At 44.3% G+C, this 19,669-nt stretch overlaps 1 protein-coding gene across 3 annotated transcripts in view; it reads right to left on the bottom strand.

Annotated features, from left to right (window-relative positions):
• Positions 1-19,669, bottom strand: part of LOC307231065 (low-density lipoprotein receptor-related protein 1-like) — a 107,362-nt gene that overhangs the window by 64,585 nt on the left and 23,108 nt on the right. For all 3 annotated transcript variants that reach the window (XM_080001614.1, XM_080001612.1, XM_080001613.1), the window contains one exon: positions 8,766-8,888. Coding sequence is in view for 2 of the 3 variants with exons in the window: in XM_080001612.1 (XP_079857738.1) it covers positions 8,766-8,888 (123 nt within the window). In the remaining variant the exon portion in view is untranslated. The remainder of the gene's footprint in view (positions 1-8,765; positions 8,889-19,669) is intronic.

The raw sequence follows: 19,669 nt of genomic DNA, 5'->3' as shown, positions 1-19,669 counted from the left end.
AGAGTTTGCTTTGCCATCATCTCATCCAAGCGAGGAGAGTGTAGCTAACATGGGGGTGTTTTGGGAGTCTGGGTTTGTGTGTGTGTGTGTGTGTGTGTGTGTGTGTGTGTGTGTGTGTGTGTGTGTGTGTGTACTATTTAAATGTTCCCAGTCAACAGTTCCGTGCCTTGACAACTAGTTTCCAGGCAGCCGAATAGCGGGAACAGGACTACAGGCAACGACCCCGGCAACTCGGTGATTTATGTTATTTCTCTCGACAGCTTTCACTTTGAACACTTCACTCCCCAGGTAATAAAACCCCACATCCATCCGTCCCATCTGACAGCACCATGGGATGCTCCCCAATATTATGGGGTTTCAATTATCCCTTGCGGCGTCTCAAAGAGACCTCCAAACAGAACACTTCAGCTACGTTTGGCCAGACAAACATTACCATAGCACCATATATTAAAGTGTATATACGCACATTAGTGTAGCGCCGGTCAGATGGGGAGCCTCCCAAACCTGCCTGCAGCTTTTATCAACCCACCTGTGAACCACCCCGCTGTTTGCAAACTGTGCAAACAGATGCCCGCACCCATCATTTCCAACTGGGGTTATTAATAAATTATAAATTGCTTTTAAAAGGTTTTTTTCTGCTTCGACAGGAATAGGCTGCGGATCGAAAACCTTCAAAAAGCCTTCAGTTGATGAGGCGCCAATTTGGATGGAAGCAATTTGAGAGACGCGCGACGGGGTTCGACCTTCTTTCCATAGAGAGAGGTGCAGTTATCCTGGGAGAGTGATGAAAAAGTCTTCATTTTATTTTTTTATTTTTATTTTTTTTTTTTTTTCATCCTCCTCAAGCTATTCAATTACAATTGCATTTTTAACTTGCACCCACTAAAGCCCCTTTCCCACCTGCACTTAAAGCCGTAAATCTACTGGCAATGTTCCCTATTGGCGTCGTGTGGGGAACGGGAGCCGGTTTCGATGTTCCGTAGATTTTCCACTCTCAACCCAGCATCATTTACGGGACAATGCCGGTACGGCCGTGAATGGAAGAGTGTGTGAATGGAAGCAGTTACATTGCTGGGACAAGCACATAAAGTAGGGGTGCAGCTGAATCAGAAATACTGGCAAAGCACAAATAGCAGGTTTTTATGCAAACATTTGTAAAAATGGCGAGTCCGATCCGAACCGTGGAGCTCAACTGCAAAGACGAGAAACTGAAACACGTCCAGTCTTTACGTTGAGAGGTCTTTATATCCTTTCAATTTTTATCTTTTTTCTTCTTAAAAATGCGACTCAGACGTGTGTTTTACAGTTTGGGGTGCGGTGCGGGGACATCGGGCACAAGCGCGTCGCTCGCCAGCCGGCTGCACCGCAGCGTGGAGCCGGAGAGGGATCGAGCAGACAGGGAGAGGGAGAACAGGTGGAGAACGTTCCTTCTCCTGAGGTAGAGAGTGTAGGACAAGTTTAAAATGATCACACGGATTTAAATAACGGAAAGGAAGCACTGCCCTCTGAGGGCCAGGGAAAAAAACAAATCGATTTAGATTGTACGTCCGTTGTCGACAGATTTCCAACAGTGTTGATGCGTTCCAAACCATCGTATCTACATTGGACATAACGTACTCACCCAAAATCCGTTACGTACTGTATCCGTAATAGTCATCTCCGTAGGAACAGACTCCATATGAAACTTTTCTGTAAAGGAGGGCAATGTGGGAATGACTTCCTACTGCCTTTGCCGGATATTTTTAATCCAGCAATGTTACATCTTCCATGTGGGAAAGGGGCTGAAGAAAGGGGACCACTCCCGCAAACTACATGACCTTCCAGCTCAGGTGTAGAACACTCATATTTGCATGTTGTAGGTTTTGACACTGCTGAAAGAATTTAGATTCCATAAGAATTAAATAGTGAATTTAGGCCGGGGCAGGTCCGGTTTTGCAAGACCCAGATGGCGCTTCGGATGGCTGCGATGGTGACTTGGTGCACACTGATTTGCATCTTTTTGAGTGCTAATTCAGCTTTGTATTATTTGTACATGGATTGGTTGGAAGAGTGAAGTGGGAAAAAAAAAAGGTTTTCCACTATGACAACGTTGTCCATTAGAAAAAAAAAGTTTATGTTGGTTACAATTCCTCAGCGTTCCTAAATATGAAATGTAAACAGGATATGAAGATTTGCAAACTTTGCAAAAATCTGTGCGTCACCTAAACATACAGAGCCAAATGTAACAGAGGTCTCAGCCCAGGCAGAGCTCTATCCCTGCATTAGACAGCTGGTTGTCCAGTCCAGAGGTTAAATCCAGCAACCAAGGGAACCTTTGCCAAACAGGGGAGCACAACAGCTCTTGCTACAGGTGCCAAAAAAAATTGCCCTTATGATATTCGTACGGAAATTGGGTCCACACACATCCACACATCCACTCTCACAAAAGAGTAAAAGAGAGATGACCAAGGGCCTAATTATGCAATTACATCAAGCAGCTCCTGCTCGATATGAAGGCAGAGATGGAAACGGGGGGCAAACATCCTCACAGCGCCATTGGCTGCACTCTCCCTGAGATGGAACAGACATATTGTTTAATTTTGTGAAAGAAGAAGAAATACTGTACAGAGGGCTACAAATATCCTAAAGAAAAGAGCATATTTCTGAGACAAAGTTCCCATCCACATGTTCATGTAGCACATGGGAAAACAGAGGACTCATTAGGCCATAGGCGGGGGAAAAAAGAGATTGGGAAGCCCCAAGGAGGGTTGAGAATGCCAGGAAGAGCGAGAGAAAAACCATAATAGTAATAAACAGTAACATCCAATCTAGACCGACAGAAGGTAAACACCGTCAGGTTCACCTACATGTGTGTTCAATAATTCATTCCCCTCAGTGCAGGATACAGTCAATTGCATTACACCACATAATAACCGTGCAGAGGGGAGCTTCCTCCAGGATGAGAGGAGCACCAAAAGGCGAAGCCAGGTGTTTGAGGTGTGTGTGTGTGTGTGTGTGTGTGTGTGTGTGTGTGTGTGTGTGTGTGTGTGTGTGTGTGTGTGTGTGTGTGTGTGTGTGTGTGTGTGTGTGTGGTGAGGGTCAAATTAAACCAAATTATACTTGCAGTGTTGCAATTTGTCTAGATGGTACTCCTCAGTCTAAAAAGTCTATCATCAACCTGGGCCACCTCTCTGTCCCAGACTCTTATCTGGGATCTGCACCATCTCTCCGTCAGCGCCTGGCCCCCCCCCCGAGGGTGCCTCTAACTGCACCCCCACCCCCCTTCCGGCAGGGGACCCTGCTGATACTATAATAGCCTTTTTAAAGTTTAAACCCCTGACACGCTTTCCTTGGCTGGACACAGACAGTGCTCTTGTCCTGCCTCAGGGGGCTAGCTTTGCCCCCTCTCCAGCCCCCACCCCCATCCCACCTCCCTGATCTAAAAACAGGACAAATGGCAGCCGGCAGACCACATCCAGCGCCTGCACCGCTTACATAGATGACCTCTATAAACACTGAGCTGCTCTGAACTGCATTACGCAGTTATTTATGTTGATATAAACAGTCCGGGCGGGGAGGGGAGTGGGCTTACTCAAACTACCATTTGTAGGTAGTTCCAAATGGTCATGTACTGTATCTGCAACTGGTCAACTCAAAAGGCATCAGGATTTCTTATTTGTTTATGCTGCTATCTTTGCAAGCTTTATTTTTTTTTATTTTATCTTATCTTACGAGACAGCAAAAAAGTCCCATGAGAATATTCATTGGGGTCAGGTATAAGCGCATGTTTGGAAGAGTTTGCATCGGAAGTCTTTTTGAAAGCCTTACTTGCCTTCATTAAATCACAAATCATTGGGAAATAATAAAAGACAAAATATGATATAACAAATTCATGTACGATTCTATTATTCTATATTAATTCTATATTCTAATAAACTTTCAAGCATATAGGGTCCCACTGTAGTCAAATGTGTATTAGTTACTATTTAAATGTTCCTTGTTTGAGGAAAATATCATAGGAACCAATGCAATTATGAACTTCCTGAATTGTGTTGAGTTATGATAAGATTAAAGTGTTATCTTATCTAAATGATCCATCCCCCCAATCTGCATCCGTAAATAAACACACACTGTACAGAATGGAAACTGAATGGCTCCCTGTATTTCTGTGCCTTGTTCTTTTATGGGGCAGCTCATGTGGTGTTAACTGCCGGCCCATTGCCTTGTGCTATATATGAGTACACCACGAGTAGAAAATAGTGTGCGCACTTTGTGGCACTTCTGTTGTGACTATGAAGTTCCAGTCACAGACCAGTGTGATCTGCTGCCTTCATACAGTATACTGTAATAAGTGCTTTGGCTGCTCGTGTCACGTGGGTGTCCATGTGGACTTGACTTTAATATTTACATGTGAGAAATAGGGAGTAATTGTGTCTGTTCATTTGAGTGAAGAAACCAGACAAGGAGACAGAGAGAGGGAGAGAGACAGAGAGAGAGAGAGAGAGAGAGAGAGAGAGAGAGAGAGAGAGAGAGAGAGAGAGAGAGAGAGAGAGACCGAAATCCCTGTGGCCTCACACCTTCAGCGGGCTCCTGGAAGGGAAAAAGCGCTGGAAGGCAGCAAGCTCTTTCATGTTGAGCACAGGGTGTTTTCCTTGACATGTTGATGGCTATCAGGACCGGGCGGTAGCTGCGCATTGAGTGCTCCAGGAGACAGTGGGATCAAACAGATTAGTTCCCGTCACACATCTCAGCAGTGGAACCAGCGGCTCAATGGAAGCACCTACTGTTCCGGAGCAGGGTCTGACATGTAATACTATCTGCCTCATAAACAACAAGCAATTAAGTCTTCCTCAATATCAATCTGAAAAAAACAAAAAAAAATTATATATATTAAAATAATAATAATTTAAAAAAAAACACACACATACACATATATATACACACACATATATATATATATATAGAGAGAGCAGGTTTAACTCCCTATAAGTAAATGAATGAACAAAAGAGCATTTTTTTGTCTTTAAAATAAAAGCCAATCCACAGAGAAGATCTACTTGTTATGAATGCACCCACTATCTATGCAATGCCACTATGTTTGTGTCTTCTCGGTATACTCCCCTTCTATCTTTGGACTTGAATATCATGTAATGTTGTCCGTGATTATCTAGTGTATGCTATTTCCGATACTTTACCCTATACCCTTGGTTGTTTTATCTGTACCTAAGGGGGGGTAGTAACAAGCTGGCTGGCGATTGGAAGATCTGATTACTTTTGGTGAATTTAAATCACTTAAAGATGTAGAAACTGAGTGGTCTTTTTTTTTATTTCATTTTATTTTTTATTACCTGGTTCCTTTGGCACTGGCACGAATTGGAATGTACTTTGTATGATATTGAATTATGTTGCTTTACCGCTTTTTATTTATAGACTGTGTGGGGTGTTGTTTGTACAATTGCTGGGTGTGGTTGGTACTCAGTGATGTTGTCTGCAACATTCATTTCGTGTCCGAATGCTGACTGCCAGATCCCTCTTGCGTAAGGAGATTCTCACTATCACAGAGAGGCAGAAGTTAAGTAGAAATACGTTGAGTTAAATAATTATTTCTATTCCAAAGCACAGACTTGTGTCTCAGACGCCGACGTTTCTTCTGCTAAAAACCCTAATTGCAGCTCAGCTTGGAACTGTCTGTAAAACTGCCCAATTACAGGACAGAGCGAGAGGACGTCATCTCAGTGTGACACGTTTCCTGTAGTTCCCGCACACACATTCGGCGCATGTGGGAATATCACGGAGCACTTATAAAACTGAGAACATGGCAGGAGAAGTCCATGAACGGCCAACACCCTGCCTGAAGGGTATGAGCCTAATCAAGACATTCTGCAAAAATACTCAAATATCCACAGTCTCATTTTAAGATAGAACTAAGATGCCAATCAGTTATTTTGTGCGGGACAGTTCAACATGCAATATGCTTAAAAATAAATTGTATATTTTTTTTTTTTTTGTGTCTGCATCATTTTCTAACCCAGCATCATGGACACAAAGTGTGGCACTGTGGGGGACACACACAGGAGGGAAAAGCAGCTGCACTAGACAGTGGCTGACTTCACTGGCAATAGCCCACACCCCAACAAAGGCCACTGTGAAACCCCCTCCACATGATGGAATACATAAAGTCCTTTGGTACAAAAAGCACACGTAGAAACAGAGAGCTCATCGAACAATGAGACAATTGATTTTCCAGCACTTTATGTCCATTAACCAATGTTCACAAAACATTTCTTGTGGTAATATGTTGGAAGTCATTGTTATAGAACGAACATAGCAATTCAGCCAAGGAGTAGATGATCCCCGACGTCACTATAAATACAATGGTTGAGTAAAAATACAATGTGTGTTTGGGTAGGAATGCAACGGTACAGTGGGCTACAGTTCGGTATGTATCACAGTTTTGGGGCCACAGTTATGGTACAGTTTCAGTACCTTTATATTTAAGACTTTTTTAAATTAAAATTAATTAATTAAAAGCTGTAAAAAATGTTTTCATAATAGTCTGCCACAAATAACTAGTGTAACACTCAAGTCCATTGGTGGGTTGTTATAATTTGTGTTAGTTCATCTGATTGGAGGGGAGGTGTCCAGGATAGTGGATAATTCAAATATAAATCTTTGTTAATATTAATATTCACAGTAAAACATAAAAATAAAACCAGAACTATAGTTAAATATTTTTGTGTAGAACAGGTATAAACAGTATTTTTCACATATAAATAATAATTAGTTCGCAAACGACCCGACACGACCTGGTGCGAGCGGAAGCAACACAGAGAGAGAGAGAGAGAGAGAGAGAGAGAGAGAGAGAGAGAGAGAGAGAGAGAGAGAGAGAGAGAGAGAGAGAGAGAGCGAGAGCGAGAGAGAGAGTCTGAATAGTGGTCCATAAGAAAGAGGGACACGGCCATCGCAGGGGGTTATTTTCTGACTGGACTCCTTGATTGATGGCACTCTTTACGAAAACATTTCTATGTAGTTTTATCTCGTGTTTCTATGGAAAAGGCAGCGTGGCCGCGCGCAGTTGGATAAAAAATAAATAAATAAATAAAAATAGACGTCTCACGCAAAAACAGAGAAAAGCCGCGCGGCTCTGCGCAGCCGACTGCCGATGGAGCTCCAGCAGTGGATTCGATAGGAAGCTGCACTTACAGCACGCCGCCGCCAGCGCCCGTACACTGCGCCAACGTGTCCAGTGGACTTCTACTGCAATGCCTCAATACTGCAGTTCACGTATGCGTATTGAACCGTAGGAGGCGCACTGTAGGGGCCGCACCATAGGGGCCGCACCGTAGGGGGCGCATCGAACGATTCGATGACATGCCGTGCAGTGTTGCCTCCCTAGCAACAGGGCTGCTGCATCCAGATTGTATATTTTCGATTTGTGCGATTCTCATGTGGCGCCTGGAATCTTATCTGGAGCAAATAAGGCCGACAAGGGAAGCAAGAGGTGGCCTACAGGCTCAGCAAAACATCCCTAAATGATTGCTTTTCATCCCATGTCCTCCCTTCATGAGGTTTTTTGAAAAGCATCATTTGAAAACCCGCTATTTCACCAGCAACTTTCCTCAATCGCAGTCGCAGTCACTCTTCCTCACCACACGCTGAATGCAGAAGAAAGCTGCGCTCAGCAATAAGCCTCTGACTGATGGCCTCTCTTGTCTCTATGACCCACTTTGTGTTTTCCTGCCTGCAGCTATGGAAAAGCCAAATCCCAACAGAGCGAGAGTCCTACAACTGTTGTTTTTGAGAGCAGGCGGGAGGTGGAAGGGCTCGCAGGAGACGTGCGTTGCAGTCGCCGCCGCTTCTTTCCCGGGATTGAGAAGCGGGAGGAGTGGGTAGAGAGGGTGGAGAGGGTGAGGGGAAGCAGGTTGCAAAAAACAGCAGGTTTCTCCATTGCTCCCGGGCAAGACTCTTAACAACTTCCAGACTCCAGCTCCAACCTTCACCCTAACCCCAGTTGCTCAGTCACTCCGTCAAACTGGCTTTTTTCACCCACCCCCTCCCTTCAGCTTTAGCAAACTGCAGTCATTCCAGTCTGAGCCCGAAAAGACAGCGCCGCTTTGATTTCTTCAGGGATTCCGATTTCAGGGATTCAGCCTAAAAAAGGATCTGAACTCCAAGGAAGACTCCGAAATGACTCAGCCTTTTTTTTTTTTTTTTGGTGTTATTTTTTTGTGTCAGGACTAACACCTCCCTGCTTGCGAATGGAAAATGTCTTCCTTTTAAGGCGAAGCTTTTAAACGTCCTCACGGGCTGTTATTAAACTTTTTAAAAAGGGCAGAAATGACCTTGCTCTTTAGCCGTTCAAAAACATCTTGAGAGGTCTCGACAGCTTGAGTAGCCCAGCAGAAAAAACATTGTTTAATATCAATCCCGAGACTCACTCTCACTGAGGAAGGGGTCTGGAGTTAATCATTACGCTTCGGTATCTGTCCGAGTATCTCTTAATCAAGAAGGATATCTGTCAAATGCTCGGGAAGGGGATTTTTGACTCCATGGAACCAGCGCTGTGAGCATTATCTACACGTGGTGATAAGTTAGTACCGTCGGCGCCAACCTCAGCCCCTGGGGGGCGAAGGCAAGAACCCTCAACCAGAAAGGATGAGTTTTGTGGCTGTAAACACAAACACCTGTGCGTACAGACCCAAGATCGTGCTGAATTGCTCAAACAGTTTCATTTCTCCTACGGCTGTTGTTGCTGCAGAAATGTCAGGCGCATTTGAGGGACTCACAAACGTCGTGTTCCTCGTCAGAGCCGTCCGGGCAGTCCTTCTCCCCATCGCAGCGCCAGCCTTTCGAGATGCACGTGACTTGGTCTTTGCAGACAAACTGCTTTGGGCTGCAGGTCTTCGGGGCTGAAAGAAGCACAAGAGGAAGACGCAAGAACGGACAGAATTAGTCGAAAGATCAAAGATTGTGATTGGTAATAAAAAAATAAAGAATGTGGCCTTCTGTTGCGGGTGATCTTTATTGCCGTGGTCTCATTAGTCAGCAGGGTTTACTTGTGTTCAGTGTCAATGGTGGGCCTCACTGGCCCTCATTAGAATCTGGATAGCTGCTGCTCGGTGGAGGGAATAGCAAAAAGGGTGCACACAAACCAGAAACACACCCACACCGGCCTGGACGGGGCTTAACGTGAACTTGTTGCACGTAAATATCCAGGTCAGCTTTCTCCCAGACCCAAACCAGTGATGCAACATGTCTAGGGGCTATCAAAGGACATCTTGTTCTGTAAACTGCCCCCCCCCCCTTCCTTAAATGTATCCGCCAAATCCATCCGACTAGAGAGAGATAGAAAAGTAAAACCGCTCACATAATTCATTGCCGAAAGGGGTCAAGTATTCAAACCGACACCACCACAAATCCTCTTCAGAAGCACACAGCACGTAAACGCACACACCCATGCACAAGTACACACAAGTGGTGAGACAGTCAGGGGGGCAGCCGGGACACGGACATTGTTGGCATGCCCCATGGTTTTGAGCAGTCAGGAATACCACAGTCCAGGGCAGGAACCGCATAATAACTTTCATTATAACTTCATTTAAATAGCGCTTTCCTTTATAAAAAAAAACAAAAAAAAAAACAATCAAAAGACACAGAAATGAGGTTCAGCTCAAAGAGAGAAGGAATGAACGCTGCTCCCAACAAATACAGAAAAGCGATTAAAAAATAAATAAAAATAAAAAAACAACATTCAAGAAACCCAACACGGGATTCCAACGAGAGGTCAGGGACGTGACAGAGCCTTTCATGATCTGTAAAAGATGTTCATTACGTTTGAAAACAACGGGAACAATTGGAGCTATAGAAACCAGTCAGAGATGTGTTTTCGGGTAATGCTCATTCAAATCGCTTGACTACAAATCTTTGTTCTCGGAAAAGTGGCCTGGACTGGGTAAGGTGAGGCCAGAGCGCAGTTTATAAAAACACAGACAAGATGCGGCTCCGCACAGGACTTCTGAGCGGCTCCTGGAAACGTTTCATCAAAGGGCGATCTCTTTGGCAACGGAGACCAACTGTTTATGAGAGAAGGCATCTGTGCTCCCAGTCTTAAGTCAGGTTCTTTTCTTTCATGATGACGTTGATTACATTAAGAAAAGCAAATAAAACCCCAAATAGTTTAATCTATGATGATGAATTCACCTTCCTCATAGAATGCAGAATAAGTTATTACGTAGTGTAGACATAGTTATGACAAGGGATGTTTAAACTTTCCACAATTAAATAATATCATGTTCTACAGGACCTATTAGTCTAAAACAAAATGATAGATAGTGACCGACCACTGGACTCCGGCCAAATATCAATTGTATAATACCGGCTTTGCCTTTTGAGGATTATTTCGCCCGTTAGCGCCACAAATCAGTAGCAACGGTGGGGGAAATGTGAAACAGTGTTTCTCTGAGGTCTCAACGATTACAATTCTGAATTGTCCAGACTTTGTGGCACTTGCAAGAGTTGTTTCAACAATATTCTACGGTGTAGGTATGCAGCCTAGGTTTAAAAAGACCTTAAAGCAGCCTTCCAAGCACCAACCTAACGTGTGTTCCGGAGATTTAACTTTGGAACGATAACTTTATTTCTGCATTGTCGCACGAACCAATCACGCAAACCTCTTTAAGGCAGCGCTTGACGTCTGTGCATGACGCGCGAGAGGGAAAGAGCACATGAATGCAATGCAACACATTATGATACCATTTTGCGGTGGAGGGTAATGTATGCAATGCGGTGAAGACATTGACTGCATAATTGATGAGTGTGTTTCTGTCCACATGGGATCACAGCAGAGGGCACAAGAGCAAAGAGGAGAGTTTATGCTCCGCTGGAATGTGCATCCAGTAAATTAAAAAACAAATTCGATCGAGCCATTCGATTCCGCATAGTGCTATTGCGTGAACAGGAACATAGGAAACTATCAAAATAAACAAGCCTAATGTCAAATGCCTTTATTCGATAAAGTAACTGCATGTTTTAGCGTTCATCACCAAGCTGTGGTCGTCAAAAGCTGAAAATAATTTGATTGGGCAGTTCTATTTCTACTTGTTTCTTTGATGAGCTGTAAAGAATGATGACCAGCGAGTAAAACAGGCTCCCTGTGATGGCTTACGGGGAGAATAGCAGGATTTCCCACCATCCTGAGGACAGTCCCAACAGGCTGGTTATGGATATCCCACCTGAGAGCGGTCGAAGTGGGTTATCTGAGACAAGAGTACAATGCTCGGCTGTGTCTGCCTGACGGCTCAGTGATATAAAAATGTGTTTTGCTTACAGAAGAGAAAGAGGGGCAGGTGACGGTGAGTATGTGATCGCTAAGAGAGACCAACAGATGGTACAGAGCGCCTACGGAGGCCAGAGAATAACCAGCATTGAGCACAGCCTCCAGTGCCAATAGGAAGGCATTGATCCCTAACTGGCCAAAGTGCGTAAGGGAGTGGTCTCTGGCTCTGCACCATTCCTTAGAAAGAGGATGTGAGAACAGGCGGGGCCGGGCAGATGTGATGGGGGGGAATGTCACACGTATGATCAATGAGACGCCTATGTGTTTACCCAAGTCGGGGCTGCGTGAAAGCGCTTGGGGTCACTGCCATTTGACTGGATGGCAAATGCCCTGGCCCACACCTCCCACCACTGTATGCTGGCCCCAGAGAATGAGCTCAATTTGGCGTGGAGGAAGCACCCTCTCGTAAGGCAAACATAGGCCTTGCCCCTAGCCACTAGGCCCATTTCCTGTAGCACCTATAAATAAGCTGGAGGCCTGCCAGGGTGACCAGGGACAAAGATTGGGCAGACACCAGGACTACTGCCTCATCCCAAAAAAGGACTTTCAGCCAGTGGATCAAAGTCCAATCAACTATCATTTGGAAAATGACACCCCTGTCAAACAATATTGCCAAATATCGCAATGTCGCCAAAACGTGGAACATTACATCCGTGGCTATTCCCATATTCAAAACGAGTGTCACTATAATGTGCAGTGTAGGGATACAGCCGTACGGTGGTATTGTAGATTGGTAAACGGGGACATTTTTCGTCTTTCATCTCAGACTTTCGTCTCAGGCTCCATGTAGAACAAACGTTGGTGTACGCCGGCGCAAAGATAGGCTGCTACGGCAATGTAGGCTTAACAGACAACATTGGCAAGTACTGAAGCCCATTTAGACAGACATACATCTACGGTTGAAAGTCAATGTGTCCATTAAGATGGTCGGTTGTTATTGTGCTGTGGAAATCCTGAGTATGGAGCTGTGGGATTAGTTTTCTTAAAGGGGACCTATTCCTTATTTTCTGTCATAAATATTATGTTACAATGTCGGATGTTCATATTAGACGTGGCCAAAGTGTTAAATAATGAGGTAAACTAATGAAAAAGTAATGGCTGTGAATAAAACGCTGAGGCTTCCGACCGCTCTGAACGCTCGGTTTTCAAATGGGTTTTTTTTCTACTCTCAGCACGAGCTGACGTCAGCTGGTCACAGATTTCTTTATATGGTCATCTGCTCCATCCGATCCACTGTGCGCTTCTCCAAACAAAACCAATATAAACAGTGTGTTTTTATTGTAGATGTATTTTTTCCCCCCATTGTATTTGTTATTTTCAGAAAAATGTTCAAAAATTCAAAAACATGTTTTGGGGACCTCAAAGACCTTTATTAAAGCGTGGAACGGAGCATAATAGGTCCACTTTAACAACACTTGTGAATGCAATGACAGTTGATGCCCCACAGTAAGACTCCAGTCAAAACAAGTAATGCATCAAAATGAAAATCATTGGCTGAGGCCAAATCTGAATTTCAGGAATCACTGAATGACAAATATTAAGGACTGATATTTTTTCAGTCATGTGCCAAATCCTTCAACATCACTGTTTGGAGCAAGGCAGGTTTAAACAAGCAGAAAAGCAGTCTGCAAAAAAACGTCTGCTCTGTAAGCAGAAATCATTGTGATTATCATGATTATGCAACATGACATTAGTAGCAGCTATTCAACATCCTGTAGCGCTAAAATAAATGCATAAAAGCAAAGACAGAAATTTCATGAGTTCTTTCTTCATTTGTAATACACTGCCTACTTGAAGCGCTCACGTTGGTAATCGATTTGGCTTACACTGGAAGTGGATGTAACAACGCAATATTCACACTTTATGAATGAGAAAGAATGAACAGCATCCATTATTGGCTTGTAAACACCACGGTGTATTGATAACTGAAGAAGCTGTCAATTTTAACTCTTTTTGTCCTACTATGATCTGACTTCCACCGCTGGCGCCCACAGACGCCGGCGGGATAACAAGCAGGTTTAAAATTCTGGTCGCGTCGGGATCGACTCGGGAGTGTCGCAACGAGCTCCAGCCAATCAGAGCAGACGGGGGGGGGGGGGGGGGGGGGGGGGGGTGCACAGAGCAGCAGCCAGAAATACACCTATTTTACTTTTCTTCTCTAGGTTTTAATACATTTCTCATTTTAACTATGCTTCTATTTGTTTTTTTGTTTTTTTTACAGCAATCAAGAATATAATAAAAAATAAATAATCCTGTCCTGCGCATGGTATCGCATTGTTTCCGGTGTCACTTCTGGCGTGTGTTTTCGTGACGACATGTGGTTGAGACCCGACACACCCGTCAGGGATCACTCCTGGTGAAAGATCTTGTCATATGTGACGCCCTGTTGCCGATCAGTCATGTAGCCTGAAACCACAACGACGTCAACATTCCCGATCACAAGACAGAAAGTCGTATAGGGTGAAGAGCACAGCGCTCGGACCACTTTGAAAGTCGTGTCGTGTGCCCAAGGCATTACTAAGCCTATGGGTAAGAATCAAGATTTACAATTGTGATAAGCAGTGTTTGACCTCAGCTGTGTCATTGGCCCCCTAAATGTCCCGAATGGTCGACTAGAAATCCACGCATGGCTCGCGGAGGAAAACCTATGCATCCATTTCTAGTTCCTGACACCTTCTGATTTATAAATATTACATCAATTGTTAGGAATAGGTGATACTCCATTCAGCGTAGCAAGATACAGTACGTCTGCAAGAAATTAATACCAGAAGAAGTCGAGTCTTCTTTTTACATCTCGTTGACATGATACTGTCACTTTGGAGGAAGGAAATGAACTTTCATTGCAAATTAAAACAACGAGGAATATAGACAATGCTGTGTCAAAAAGCCAAATGGCTTCACCAAACCTTGACTTTTCATAGAGAGCAGAATTTGTGTCACATTACAAAAATGTGGAAGCGATTTTAACATGTTTTGCTAAATATTGGCAACACCTTCCTGGAGATCAAAGTATACACTGAAAATTGTAAATCATAGAACCGATCGAAAAAAAAAAAAAAAAAAAGAATAATTTGTGCAAAAATATTTAAAATATATTTGAGTTGGCTTAATTTAAAATAACCACTTCAAATTTAACGGATTATTGTTGATATTAGAATAATATAACTGATATTCAGTCTAGTTAACTAGAACTGTGTATAGTTTTGAATTGGGTCAACTTAAAAATAATACTGTTAAAATTCTCCCAGAAGCCTGAAACTGCACAGTGCACACTGGGATCCAAATGGACTGAAATAAGACTTCATTGACATTAAATAAGTTTCCATTGACTGAAAGGGAAGTTATATCACCAACTTTGATCATTTTCATGGACTTAAACTAATAATCAACTGACTAAAATGTGACTACGACTAATATGAAATGTAGTCAGAAGACACTAGGTCTTAAACTAAACTAGATGTAAGTACAAACATTCATTATCCTCCAGCAGCTGACAGATTACCATTACCACAGACCTCCGACAAGGCAGCAGATGCTAATTAAATGTAAAAAAAATAAAAAAATAAAGGAAAAGGATAATTATAATAATCTAGATCTGCAAACGGCTTGAAAACCTACACAGTGTCACTTGACCTGAATGGGGGACACATGACAAAACACATGGAACCAACTTCCATTAGGCACAACGTGCAACAAATTCCTCCCCAGTCAGTCAATCCCTTTAAAAATCCAATCAGGAATGGATCTCCTTCCATCTGCTGACCTTTGGGGGAGAAAATGCTTCCTTTTCAAAGTGTGCGTGCAACATCAAGTGCAGCTCACACACACACACACACACACACACACACACACACACACACACACACACACACACACACACACACACACACACACACACACACACACACACACACACACACACACACACACACACACACACACACACACACACACAGTGCGACTGCATAATTAAGTGCGCCACAGGTCGTGGAGCTTCCGAGCAGAAAGCCCCTGTGATGTCATCGTCGTACTCCAGAGCGACACGTCGCACAGAGGGAGAAACCCCGACGCCCGGCAGAGCTCCGCGGGGCCGACAAAAAGAACAATAATGATCATTCTCTAAATAAAAAAAAACCCGCCGAGAAGCAGGAAAAGCTGGCAGGGCGCACAAAGTGCCAGGTGTGTTGTGCAGGTGCAATTGAAGTCTGTCGTGGAGTTACTCAAAACAGTTTCCACGGTTGCGATTCAACAACTCCGCCCGGGAAGGTCCAGTTTAGTCTACTGGAGATAGGGTGTGCTCCCACGGGATGGTAAATCGGGATGCCGAGGCGTGCGCACGCTCTCCACCCCCCGACCCGCAGATTCCTTTTCCAAAGAGCGATAAAAACCTGTGTTTTAAAGTATTTTTAAGCGGGGGCTTTACGAGGGAGACGTGTGAATAACTTGTATGGTACGTAATAGATCGACTCAACGACTCCCATTTTGGTTATGACATGGAAGGTACTGGCTCCATCTCGGGAGACGTGGCATTGCAGTGTTTTCCCCACACACAGACTTTACTGTGGCGGGGCCAGGTATATCGACAGCCGCTAAAGTACATCTGCGAACCATTTTAGCATTATTATAATTTTTTTTAATCTGTCCGAGGGAACAACTTGGTGGACAATCCCCCCCTCGTTCCACCGCTTCCGTACCTGTTCCTTCTGCCATGGCGAGAAGGGTTTACTGACAACCACACATGCCCCGCAGAGAAACCCGGAGGGGGTTAAAAATAGTATTTTTGGGGCTTTATTGGGTTTAAAATAGTGCCCCAGCGCAATGGGTTGAAGATGGAGGAGGGGCCCGAAATCGAGGCTCATCACCCTTTTCAGTCCGCCATTTTTATGCATAAGTTGACCTGTAATAGGAAACGGTAAGGAGGCAAAACTGTAATAAAAAAAATTAACTGTAAAATAGCATACAAGCTATGACATAATAGTTTTACACCATAGTGTCAGCTAGCTCCCGAGCCAGTGCTAGCACTTGCTCGCTTTAACCGTTAGCGTCAGCGAGCCACCTGTTGAGATATGACAACCCCAACACTGCAGTCAGCTGTGTCCCGTCACTGTCGCGAACAGAACACGTGCATTGCTGAGCTTACAGTCTTCGAGGATGGTAACAGTATGGAGTCGGATGGTTCAAGTAAGTCGTAAATACAGTCGCCAGGTGGGACACCAAAGGGTTCCATCTCTTTGTGAGTGGGAACTCAACATTCTGATGTGTTACAAACATTCCATTGTCCACCGAATAATTACAAGGTCAACCACCACGCAAACTTATCTCGGTGGGGGAGTGCTTTATCATCACGTGGACGGCCCAAGCAGTTTCTGTTTAAATGTTTTGCTTTCTGACTGTGAAGCTGGACTCCCTGCATCTCAGGCTTCGTGCCAGGCAGGTGCGAGGGTCTCTCTCTAACTTGAACGTTAAAAAAAAAAAAAAAAACTAGCATCAGGCTTTCACCACCAAAGAATGACCCGCTCCGTTTCCCTGTCTCGTCTCATTTAAACGCGACACAAAGCAAAGCACTACTACTTTTTCTGTTTTGACCTTTTTTCACTTTAGGATGCATGGTCCACCCCTGCGACAGGGTTTGGAGGAGCGCCTCCGCAATGTCCGGAAAAGGCTCCGCTCCGGCAGGCAGGTGGATTCGACATGGTAGGTGCCCCAAGAAATCCCCATTTTGCCAGGCACAGCAGGACGTCTTGCCCTTCCATCTCAATCCAATTTATGTCAAAGCATTTAGAACTGGATGTGACTCACTCTCTGTGCTGTTTGCAACACACTAAACTCCTCTTAACCCTAAATTTTAAAGTTGGATCTGTCATCATCCATCAATGCTTGTTCGAATGTATTCATTTGTCTGCTCATGACAGAACCAACTATAGCTACAGAGTGGGCCATCCAATTGAGCGAGGGGCTGAAAAACCACGTCTGGCCGCCATGCCAGGTTGGCCAACTCATGCTGGACACCCCCTCCATAGGGGGCAATGGATCCGAGCAGATGGGTCGAAGCCAACCCAAGAGATAATCGCGGAGTTTCCGCGTTTGGTGGTCACTCCAGGCTAGGGCTGCACAATAAGTCGTATATCAATAGCAATGTCGATATCGGCCCCCACAACTGATTGATCGTGGCCGGGGGACGTCTTGTTTTTTTCCCCCCGATTCACAAAAGATATCGCGCGAATGACATGACGCCGCAAAGACGGCCATGAAGTTTTGCAGCTGAGTGCAATTTGCCCCTGTTTCTTGTCTGATCATTTATACATGTGGTAAAGTAAATGATCTGTGTACCCGTGCACCAGCGGCAGCGCGCTGCAGCCTCGGACACAGGAAACGGGCACGAGCAGCGGGGCGGGGATGCGTATAGGAGTCTCCATTTACACCTACGCCACTGCTGTACACTTGCCTGTTTTAGGAATTATCTATATGACATAAATATAAGATGTTAAATAATTGTCGCTCAGTAGTTATTTTGGTTTAAAGTGCTTGATGAAAATGTGAAATTGTAAGGAAATCCTCGGGGGTGTTGCGCCGGCACCTGGGGGATTTTGTGATTTTGTTCCCCCACAATGGAGGAATAATTGTGATGAATAATCGTGATCAAAATATTGAGCAAAATAATTGTGATTATCACTTCAGCCATAATCATGCAACCCTACTCCAGGCATGGTGAGCTTGCATCTCACAGAGTAAGTTTGACTCAATGGATTATTGTTTGCGTCTTACACCTTCTTTGTATTATTTGTCTTTTCCGGTACTTTCCTGTGAATTCTCAGGACTTCTCCATATTACATCCAAGTCTTCAGGGAAACTTAACTGAAAACTGGAACCCCGTGTTCTCAGGGGAAGATGATTTGCATAGCCGGGAAGGAGAAGACGGCTGACCTTCTCGTCAACATAGATTTGCTCTCGGCAGGCATTCACATTTTTTAAAAAACGGGTTTATAGATTCTTTATATCCCTGGAGCCACAGTAATACTTCTGCACTTCACAATCGTCTTCTTTTACGAGTTGGAACATTCTAGAGCTACCCGGCGCCAACTTTATGGGGCCCGTTGTAGTTTGATTGGACCACTGGCAAAAGAAATGTCCAAAAGCTACCCTGCATAAAGTTCTGAGTTAAGTTAGTTACAAATATGTTCACGGTGGCATTTGAAGGCCGTTCGACAGATAACGTCGGGAGGAGAGTTTTCCGCCCCCGCAGCCTGGAGATTCGCAAGGGCCTTCGTTGACGTCCAGCCTGGGAGTTGAAACGATCATTTTTAACACCCTGCGCCAAAGGAAACTCAAGTGGTATTTACTGTTTTTGTCAGTTTGGCACATACACAGTGATGTAGTCTGGTCTTCATGTATTGTAGTGGGTATACCGTGATACCGCTCGCAGCTCAAGCCGGAGCTCGACGGCAGCTTGTGCGGCGGTTGAAACACAGTCAAAGAGCGCACAGGGGGAATTGCTTGAATGAAGGTGAATGAAGGAGTTGAGATGCCTTGCCCCGCAAAATGTATTATTAAAACGTACATAATTAAACCGGAATTTGCGAAACAAAATCACCGAAGTGAAAGTTCTGTCACAATACGTAACTATATTATGTACCCTTACGCATTTTTAAGTGGGTACACGGAAGTCCTGGAGCTTTCTTAGTGGGTGTGCGGCGTATACCTGCGTATCACGTACACTAAGCCCCTGCATACACAGCAATGCGCTTATTGGATCATACAGCCAAACTCATTAAAAACAGCATATGCAAACCTGAGTTCTCTGGGTTTCAAGGCATTTTTTTGAAATTACCCAAAACCATGTGCCCAGGTTTGGGCGTTCATTCAGACCGTCATCTTTGACATCTGAGGAAACAAATCAAATGTGATAAAGTTAATGAGAGCTCAATTTGCTGTGACGTAAGGATGAAATTCCACTGACTGCAGGCTTTTTTTTTTCTTTTTTTTTTTTTAACCCAGCAGAGTGTAACTTGACCATTGCACCACATGGAGTAAAGTTCTCCCGGCTAAATATAAGAAAGATTATAGTTTGTTTTCTCTTCAGGCAATGGCCGTTAGAAAACACAGACTAACTTTAGCTAAAGTTAGGCTACCAATTTTCATGCATTTACTCAGCAGATATCAGTAGTCAAATATATTTGAAGAGTATACGGCGTGAGTGGGTGAGGTTGTAGGCATGGACACGAGGGGGCAAGAGAGTGAGAGAGTGGGTGAGGAAGTGTCCCTGTTATGCACGTTGTTTTTTTTTGTCCCGTTCAAAAAGGAAACGGAGCGGCACGGGGACGCACAGCGGAGGAAGAAACGCACCTGGTAAAAAGG

The sequence above is a fragment of the Zeus faber genome (assembly GCF_960531495.2).
Source record: "Zeus faber genome assembly, chromosome: 5".
NCBI lineage: Eukaryota > Metazoa > Chordata > Actinopteri > Zeiformes > Zeidae > Zeus > Zeus faber.
Note: the sequence above shows the minus strand (reverse complement) of the source record. Positions and strands in the feature narration are given on the sequence as shown.